The sequence below is a fragment of the Erigeron canadensis genome, chromosome 1 (assembly GCF_010389155.1).
Source record: "Erigeron canadensis isolate Cc75 chromosome 1, C_canadensis_v1, whole genome shotgun sequence".
Classification (NCBI taxonomy): domain Eukaryota; kingdom Viridiplantae; phylum Streptophyta; class Magnoliopsida; order Asterales; family Asteraceae; genus Erigeron; species Erigeron canadensis.
In genome coordinates, this window is record NC_057761.1 from 46595084 (window position 1) to 46604992 (window position 9909).

General features: G+C 35.4%; 1 protein-coding gene across 3 annotated transcripts; it reads left to right on the forward strand.

Moving 5' to 3' along the window:
* The first annotated feature begins 257 nt into the window (after positions 1-257).
* LOC122585375 (MATH and LRR domain-containing protein PFE0570w-like) lies at positions 258-5616 on the forward strand. Of its 3 annotated transcripts, none has more exons than XM_043757507.1 (9): positions 258-445; positions 565-696; positions 2361-2499; positions 3914-3967; positions 4058-4111; positions 4191-4237; positions 4345-4452; positions 5267-5324; positions 5475-5616. In XM_043757507.1, exons 2-9 carry the CDS (start codon positions 601-603, stop codon positions 5477-5479), a joined length of 561 nt encoding a protein of 186 aa, XP_043613442.1. In that variant the 5' UTR covers positions 258-445; positions 565-600; the 3' UTR covers positions 5480-5616. The 3 variants fall into 3 exon arrangements, with proteins under 3 accessions (XP_043613442.1, XP_043613444.1, XP_043613443.1); XM_043757509.1 differs by having other exon boundaries at positions 575-696; XM_043757508.1 differs by having other exon boundaries at positions 579-696.
* Positions 5617-9909: the final 4293 nt, after the last annotated feature.

Genomic DNA, 9909 nt, shown 5'->3' on the forward strand with positions numbered 1-9909 from the left:
AGGCGGTGGTGGAGATTGAGGGAGGTTGTGGAGAAGGAGAGCGGCAACGGAGGGTGATAAAAAGTCGTTAGAGTGTATAATGATTAGAGAAAAAATTGGGGAAAAGGGGAATATATAAGGGTTTTATGTTTTAAGTAGGGGTATTTTGGGAAAAAAATTTTTGCTTAATTTCTTAATCTCAATCCTCTTTATAAGGGATTATAGATAAGATATATAAGCAAGAAAATACTGAGTTTTTATAGATGGCATAAATCAAAGAAAATAAAAAATAAAAGGGGGGAGCCCTTAATCCCGGCTTATACTACGACAAACAAAATACAAGAGTGTGCAATAATTTGGCCCCGTGCCTAAGAAGAAGAAAAGAGCTTATACAATCGGGGGCACCAACTAACAGAAACAAAATTGAAGAAAAAGCCGCACACATTCTTGTCGGTCTGCCTAAAAGGTTAGTGAAAGTAAAAACCCCCCTTTTTTTTAGCTTTGGTTTCATTCGTTATTATTAGTTTTGGTTTTAATTATGTATATATAAAATGTTATATGTATATATTGAATTAATAAATACAGTGTTGTGAAGTTAGGGAGGGGAATTGGTTTGTTGAGATGGGGTTTAATAGAGGAGGAGGAGGAGGAGGGGGACGTTACGGAGGTTATAGTGCTGGAAACCATGCTAAACAAGAACCATTTGAAGTCTTTCCTGTAAGCTCCTTTTTTTTTTTTTTTCTGCCTCTTTAGACATTATTTTCTTGTTTTTTGTTGATTTTTCATGTGTTGAATTTATGTTTGTTATGATTACTTTCTTGGTATAAAGTAATAATGAAAGAAAAGGCAGATGGGGGTGGTAACGATTTTAGTGTGGGTGCGTGGGTTCGAGATCCACATACTGCTCGTTTGGATGTCATTGTGGAATCTTGAGATATTTAACAACTAACTCGCGGTTAAAAAAGAAGAAAGGAGATTGATATGCATGTAAAGAGTCATCGTTTTTTAGGAGAAGGTATCCACCATTCAACCATTGACTATGTCAAAATTGACTTGTTGGGTCACGGGTCAAAACAGGTTTGGGTTCAAACAATCAAACGGGTTCGAGTCATAAAGTCTTGGGCTTTCTTTTATACCAGTTGATGTGTTAAATATGATTACAAAAACCATGTTATTACAACTTAGAAGCTTGGAAGGATGAACGACTCACTTTGGGAAATCTTTAAGTAGTTCGACGCATCTGGTCTTTTTCCATTATAGATTTATAGCTGCACTTTTGGTCTGGTGGAGAGAAATAAAATTTGACTTAGATTGATCCATTCGTAAGTAACTTCCCAAACATCCTGCATAGTCGAAAGTTCACGCAAGATTTTGCCCAGACTAATTTTGTCAATTTGTCAATTCCCACTCCAGTCTCCAGAGCATGTTCTTTGATTAATTCGTTGTGAAACTAATGGAACACCATAGTTGCAAAAAGCGCATTTTTAGGCCCACATGCCTACCAGACTCGAACCGTGAGAATTTTTTTCATGTTGAGCCGAATCACATTCAGAGGCCACCTATGCACATTGCCCCATTTGTGAGGCTCTTTACTGCATAGGCATGCTTGATTAGCATTTGTGCCTTTAGTCGTTTTTTGTGGACTAAATGTTGGCATTTGGATCTTATTATTGTTTTTAAGCTTGGCCATATTATTCTGATTCAAAAGAGAAAACACTGGAAACCATGACCTGATGTCTAAACAGATAATCACACTGTGCACAGACAACTGTGTGATCTAGATCGAAACCCGAAAATTAGGCAAGCAAACTGATTGATCAATATTGATAGGCCCAATTCGTGAAGGGGCATTTCTCCAGGACAAGCAACAAAAAGGAGTACAGTTTCCCAAATGGAAAAAAGAAAATGAAACTGGCTTGCCATATAATATTCTAACTTATTGACTGCTCCTGGAAACCAGGGAGTGGACTGCTTCCCACCATTTCATTATTTCAATGCTTTGTTGGCCCAATGGGTCAACCCAAAAACTAAACATAGCATTAAATTGATCAGGTTAATTGGGATCCGGATCGACCGTCTTGACCCGCTCATTTTCCCTCTTATATACTTGTACCTTCTTCATATCATTTACACAATTACACTGGAGTTGGCTTATTAGATAATCAGCTCCAAGGGTTGGGAATCCAAACACCAGAATTTCTTATCTTTATCATCTATGAACTGAGTTTATATTTAAGATATGTTATTAAGTTGCCCTTTTGTTTTAGAATGTTTGCTCTGCCTCTCAGCTAGTTTTTAACGCATTTAGTACCTGTAAATTTATTGATGATATTATTTATGTGATCATCTGGCATTTATAAAACATATATTTGTAATTGCAGGAAATCAAGGAAACCCCCGTTGTCAATCTTAAACAAATAGGAGAAAATTTCAGGAGTTTAGTTTCATGGGGTAATGAATTGCAGAAGTTTTGGATTTCCTCTCCTTATCATTTGGGGAATATGGGTGAAGATGCTAAAAGTAAGTATTTCAGTTTTTTGGGTACCGTTTTTCTATGCAAAGGACCAATTTAGAGTCAATGCGTCAAGAACATCTGAACACCCATAAGAATCACCATGACCAGACAACTCGTCAGCTACCGTATTCTCCTTTCACTTTTTGTATTGGATTTCAAGTTAAACCCTTGTAAGCCATTTTTGATGCACTTCCGTCACTAATCATTGCTCCAGTAAATATGTCAAACTACGTTGATGAGTACGCACTACAAAGTGTCTACCCAATAAGTAGGGTTGACTGAAGTAAGTTATTGGTTTAGATTCCTGCTTCAAAAAAAACTGCTCCAATACCATTCCTCGATACATCTGTTAAAATAAAGTGTTTTTTCAATAAAAAGCTACAAATAAAGTAACATATACACAAAGTGCAGCCCGTAGTTGATCCATAACCTCAATACCCATGTCAAAGTACCTCTCTATTTGGTAAATTCAATCATGTGCATCTTCACTGAATATGGGCATTATCTAAATTCAGCTTCGTGTGAGTATATTCCAGTTTCTGATTTGTGATTGACAAAAATCATCTTGGCCGTTAGATTCATTTCCTAATCACTCCGCTCGTTTTTTGTCACCTGATGCACTAGTTTCCATTTGATACGAAGTTTAAAGAAATGCAACCTCATCATATTGAGGCTTAGAAGATAGTTTTTTTTGGTTTTTCCAAGAGGTTCAAGGGCTGGGATGACGAAGTTCTGTTTGTCAAAGCTATTAAGTTATCAGTCTTCTTTGACAAAGCTTTTTGGTTACCGGTTACACCTTTTAAGAATTTCCAATATCTCTCTTCATGCTTCTGATCAATTTTGAACGTATGCGCCCAAGATCTTTCTCCAGTGTCATGAGTCGACCACTCGACCATCAACTACTGCATGATACCCTGCTAATCTTCTTCTAAATCTTGTTTCTTTAGACTGCATGTTTACTTTTACTTATGATTTTTTTTTCTTTTCTGCTGCTCAAGATCAGGTATGTGCTCTGATACTAATTTGATACGAATAAAATCGGAAAGTATCATTAAGTAACCAAAGAAATTAAAGAAACAATGAATTATAGTTGCTACACTTCGAGAGAAGTAGGTTATCTCGAGTCTATTGACTTTACAAAACTATCGATACCCTCACTTGGCCTAGGAGTTCTATTATAACTCTCCTAAACTTGAGTAACAAGAAAGACTAACAAAATAATTAGGAAACTAGTAGGAACTCTCCAGCCTTTGCCTTTTCCCCACCGGCCACCGCTGGCCACTATTTGTATCAGTAATGTTCTCTTGATGTGTTGTTATATTATCTATGAAGACTGCATATCTGGTCTTCAGATTCCAATCTTTCTTGTGTCATCTTTTTGATGCTGATATTAATTGATTGCCATGTATTCTTACACAGAAAATGCTGGTGTCTTTCCAATGATGACTGATGAGTATTTTCCTGCTGAACTAGGTAAAACATTTATGTGTAACAGTATCTTGTCACATGTTATACCTTCATCTATTAAAGACTGCTGAGAAGTTTGGTTGCTTTTTCAAACAGTTGCAGGGAAGGTGAAGCATATCAATAAGAAGATTCGATGGGATCCGCAGTCAGGTTTGAAATTGTGGTTTACAAAACTGTCTTAATCTTGGTTTCAAGTCACATATCTAACAACAATATTGTTTTACGGTAGACCTACAGAGGTTGGATATTTTTGAGAAGCTGGATCAAGGGCCTCAGGTAATTTTGTTTAGTCAATTTGAAATATGATTAGTTCTTTAAAAAAATGCCTTTGGCAGTACGTGTCTTTAAAAGAAGCAAACTGTGCTCTTATATCTGTTGACTAGGGTCAAGATGCTGGTGACAAGGAAAAGAACGAGGATGAAGATGATGATGACGAAGACAACGAAAATTTTGAGAAGGAAGAAGACGATAGTGGTGATGATTATATACAGGTACGTAAATTTGATCTCAATCATGTAACATTGGTATTTTCATATGTAGCTAAGCAGTTAAACTATAACCAGGAGGATGTTATAAAACTATTTCATATATGCAAGTAATTAGAAAACTATGGTATATATGATTTTTGAAATAGTTTTTTTAATCTAAACCATTAGGGTTCTTCAGATATTAAATTCATTTCACTAATGCAAGAATTAATCATCCTATTCTATCATAAAATCATTGCACTATGTAGTTAATATATAACCATTTATTTTATTAAATAAGATTAATAGAATGATTTAGGACGTTGTAAGCTTTTGAAAGCATGTTTTATGATTTTGGGGATGTTTACGTGCTTGAAACGTTTTAGTTATAGCAATATTGTTTGACCTTTTGTCAATCAAATACAACTCAAATTGACCCGTTCTTGTACGAATGGGATAAATCACCACCTGTAGGACTTAATCTGGTCTTGTTTAGCTATTTGCTTAGGTTTCGTAAGAGATGCTTCTTTTTTGAAGCATAGATATATTGGACATTCTGGCTTCTTGGAGCATACTTTAGACCAATTCTAGTTATTGGACTCAGCTAGACTCAGCTAGCCTGTTACATAACTTGGTCATGGTCCAATTGGTGGAACCAGTAGGTCAAAGTGTCTAACCTGGTTAGGGCACTTTCAGGGTGAAAATGGTACTTGCCTTTATGATGTAATGTCTTTCTGTTGAGCAATAATTTTTATTTCATTCTAATATTGTGCAATTTATGAACATTCGTCAAATAAAGATATATATGGTATTTATTGTAAATTTGATAACCCTGCAGAACATTGATTTTGATGATGATGAAGACGATTTCAACCCAGTTGAGGATCATGGTGATGGTATGCAGTCATCCCTTTTTAAATCCATATTAGTTTAACAACTTGAAATATATCCACATATTTGGCATATCTTCCTGCTATAATATATAGATACATATGGGCTCTCTGGATATCCAGGTCATCTACTAATTGGTCTACTTTTTGTTGCAGATTAGGGTTGTTACTAGGAGATCAGAAGTTTATAGGTATTGATAGTAAATCTCTTGATATATGTTTCTGTTTGTAGTCAGAGTTCAAAGATGACAAGGATTAAATTTGAGGGTGAGGCTATTCAACAAGGTTATTCAGAACCTTTGAGGCATTCTTTTTTCACATATAACGAATTCCATGACCCAGCAAATGAAGAACTGACCCTCTGTAACACCCCGAGCTATGCTCGAAATACTACCGAAAAGATATAGCGTATGCATGGGATTATCGTAGGACATGAACTATATGAAATAAAGGGGATTCGGTGAATCCAACATCAACAAGCAAGTACATAATGCCTAATGCAAAATAAGGGCAAATGAATCCTGGATCCATGTAAGACCAAGCCCAAGCTCTTGGATTCACTTGATTACCTGAAAAGTGTACTAAACAAAGTCTACACTAGGTTGGTGAGTTCGTAGGAGAAAATGACAAGGAACTAATGCAAAAGCCATTCACAATATGAACAAGGGAAATGAACAAGGAACACACTTACAGTAAGTCCTTAAAAAGCACAAGTACACAAGTTAGGTTGGCTCGTGGCACAACCAATCACACATGAATCCCTTAAACGAACTATATAATAGCCAGAATACGTATAAGGAGTAAGGGTAAATAATGTCGATAACAATAAGCATCAACAAGTTATATGACATGAAACATGTCCATCCATGTCTCACAAATGTTCTCATGCCATCCAATTGTCATCAAGTACGTATAGTACCCTTATAATGTCATCAAGTACTTAATGTGCCCGTTTGTATGTCATCATGCATATCATGTCCATCAATGTTCCTCAACTAACCACAAATGTCCACTAATGACCCACAATGTCAATCCATGACCATCAATGTCCATCACACATGTATACACAAAAGGAGCTAATCACAGTAGTTGGAATATGTATAATAAACAAGAACAAGTAATGACGATAGCAATAAGTAGCATGCAGTTCTATAGTGTCAAACATGTCCATCAATGTCCCACCAATGTCCTCATGTCATCCAAATGTCATCAAGTACGTATAGTACCCGTATAATGTCATCAAGTACTTAGAGTACCCGTTTGTATGTCATCATGTCCGTCGTGAACATCATTGTCCTCAATACATCATCAAAACGCCATGTGCATATACTTGATACGGTACCACTTTTGAAAGGCTTTTGATGCTTATATATAGGGTCACCCGCAGTCTTCCCACCACATCTCCAACCTTTCAAAGGCATTACCGTTCTCCATATATGCACAACTAACCTATAACATTTTAACATACATATACAATAACCATACAACAAATCACCTAAATGCACATCTACAAAACTGTTACACAACAGGTAAAACCATAAATCAAACAATCCATACATCAATCTGTCTCCATATCAACCATGTCCATTAATGACCCTCACACATGTATTCACATAATGAACTACTCCAGGTAGTTAAGGTACGCAAAGTAAGCAAAGGACAAATAATAATGACATCCACTAATATCCCAACAAGTTCTATGTTCTCACGCTTGCACACATTGTCCCTCAATTGTCCTATTGTCTTCCATAATGTCATCACCCAAGACAAACAAACATATACATAATCAAATCATGTCATCAATCGAGAAAATCAAGTGTATGCACAATTGAACTATGTCATAAATCAAGGCAAACATATAATTGCACACTCAAACAAGTCAACACACATAAGTTGTACACTTTACAGCCCGAATCTCAATTGAGTGGGGAGCTACGAAACTCACCTTGATTTCGAAGCGAAACGACAAGTTAATGTCGAGCTATAAGAGTCCAACAACCGCCACGTGCCCACAACCTATCAATGTATATCATAGTATCATCAAAGTCAACTCTATAACCCTACGCAAGTTGGTTATGTAAGGTTGAGTCACGCCAAAATCCCACAAACGCCTAAATGACCCTCTCGAGCATGAACTGGAACACTTTGACCCAACATTTTTAGAATGGACAAGGATTCAGACCAAAAGGGCTATACCATGAGAAAATAGACTCTCTTACGATTCCAACGATATGTCATATGACTCGATTGGACTTACGGATCAAAAGTTATAAGCGTTTGAAGTTGACATAGGAATCTCGCTTTAGCAACATTTCACTGCGCCGCAATGGGAACCAACACTCCCCACTGCGCTACAGTCAACCCCATCTGCACCCAAACAGTATCAGATTTCGAGCCAAAACACCCCAAAACCCCATTTTTGACCCAATGATCGATCTAGGAAGGTTTGTAACTTATTTTTAGGCATAATTAAGTGTACCTGAACATAAATAAACACAACCCACTTCATAGTTCCATTTCAAATCATCAATTAACCACCAAAAATCATTTTTAACCTAATTTGACCCACAAAACCCTAATTTGCATTTTGACCCGATTTGTGACCCGACCACTTGGAGTCAACTAGAAACATGTAAACAAACATAAAATGATGATTATGGGATGAGTTTAACTTACCAAATCTTCCACGAAAAGTTTAACCCGAATTTGACCCAAAAGAAGATGTTCTTGCACTTTTTGATGACCCGAATCTTGATATGATGGAAAGGAAAATGTAATAGATGATGTTTCTAGCACTAATCTAACTTCAAACCAAAATCTTGGTGTACGAATCTTAGAGAGAGAGAAAACAATGTGTGTGTGTTTTGTTCTTGAAGAAGAAGGAAAGAAAGAAAAGATAAGAAATGAAAGGGGTGGAGGAGAAGTTAGAAGGGGGTTGACCTAGACTCCAAAAAGGGTAGGCTCCCGCTCCGCTACATTCGACCAATAGCTAAACGTTAACCCTTTAAATGCCAAAATGAACCCACAACATAATTTAACTTAACGATAAATTGATCTACATGTACACATTGCACTTAAATGAACTCCAAATTGCACTTGAACTATATTACTAACTAAATTGTTTGCCAAGTTACACAAATAGTCAACGGGTCAAAAGTCACGGTTGTTACACCCTCACCGATACTTTTTGTCAAATGGTGAATGTCGCATGGCTTGAAAGAACACCTAATCCCTTTTACAAATGTTATTTCATTGATAATGATCTATCTTGCCAAGTGCATTTATACGTCGGATCATAAAGTTTTAGCTAACAGTTTCATTTCATTAATCGAAAAATGAGTTGGGAGGTGTTCTGCATTTCATCCTCAAAGCAATCGTGTGATCTGAAATAGCCATTATTAGATCATCAAATATAAACATTTTTTAGATAATTGAATGCTAATGACAACACGACGGTTTGTGTTGCAATTACTGCTTAAAGATTTGTCAAAGCTGATTATGTAATTGTATCAATGAACAGAAAAGGCTATAAAAAGGTAATCACGTTTACTAGTGAAACCAAACTTCACATATAATTATTATAAACCGACCATTACCTGCGCGGTGATGATGGTAAAGACAGTGTAATGATGACGGTAACTGAGTTATATAGATTATTGATGTAAAAGGGTAATGTAGTTAATTTGGGAATTCAGGGTAGGTATTGTAAATTAATTGGTAGTGGTATCGGTGTGGTATTGGTAGATGTTTGTGATAGTAATTTTTTTTTAAAAGGTTAAATTGTTAAAGACTAAAAAAATTAAATTTAAAATAAATTAATTTTTTTGAAAAGTTAAAACCTCTTTGATAATGGGTGTTTATTTATTGCCTGACCACCAAATTAAACCCAACGTACGTGAACGTACAATAGCACATAATAGCAGATAACCGCAATGCACTTTAACAATTATTACAAACTATTTTTTCACTCTAAAATAAGCAACTGCTTATCGGTATTTAAGAAACACAATTATAGACAAATATACAATTACTATCTCAAATTTTTACAATGAAAAGCATTTGAATTCAGAAACTTGCAAGCATTAATGTATTATCAAATAGGGGTAATAAGAAGCCTAAATTCGTTAACCACGATACAAAACAGTAGATAAAAATTCTCTTATATATCACAAGGATGGCCACAAATTTATAATTTGTGCATCCTTAATTTGGTGCATCCACCATTGTTTGTGTATATAAAACTTTATGCATCACCATTGTTTATGTATGTAAAACTTTATGCATCCGTTATTTATAGTTTATAATCTTGTGCATCCATTATTTATAATTTATAATTTTGTGCATCCTTAAATTTATTCTAGAAAATTAAAAAAGATGAAGCAACTAATGATATAAATTTTGTTATTTAAAAAATTGATGTGTTTAATTGAATTGCAATCAAATAAATTGAAATGGAGGTTTTTTTTTTCATACGTAAAAGGAACTACAAGAATAGGTGGTTACACTTTCAAATTAATTGAAAAATTAAAGTTAAAAAAAAAATAAAATTCAGCCGATGTTAAAATTCCTCTTTTACCCTCTGTTCTCACCG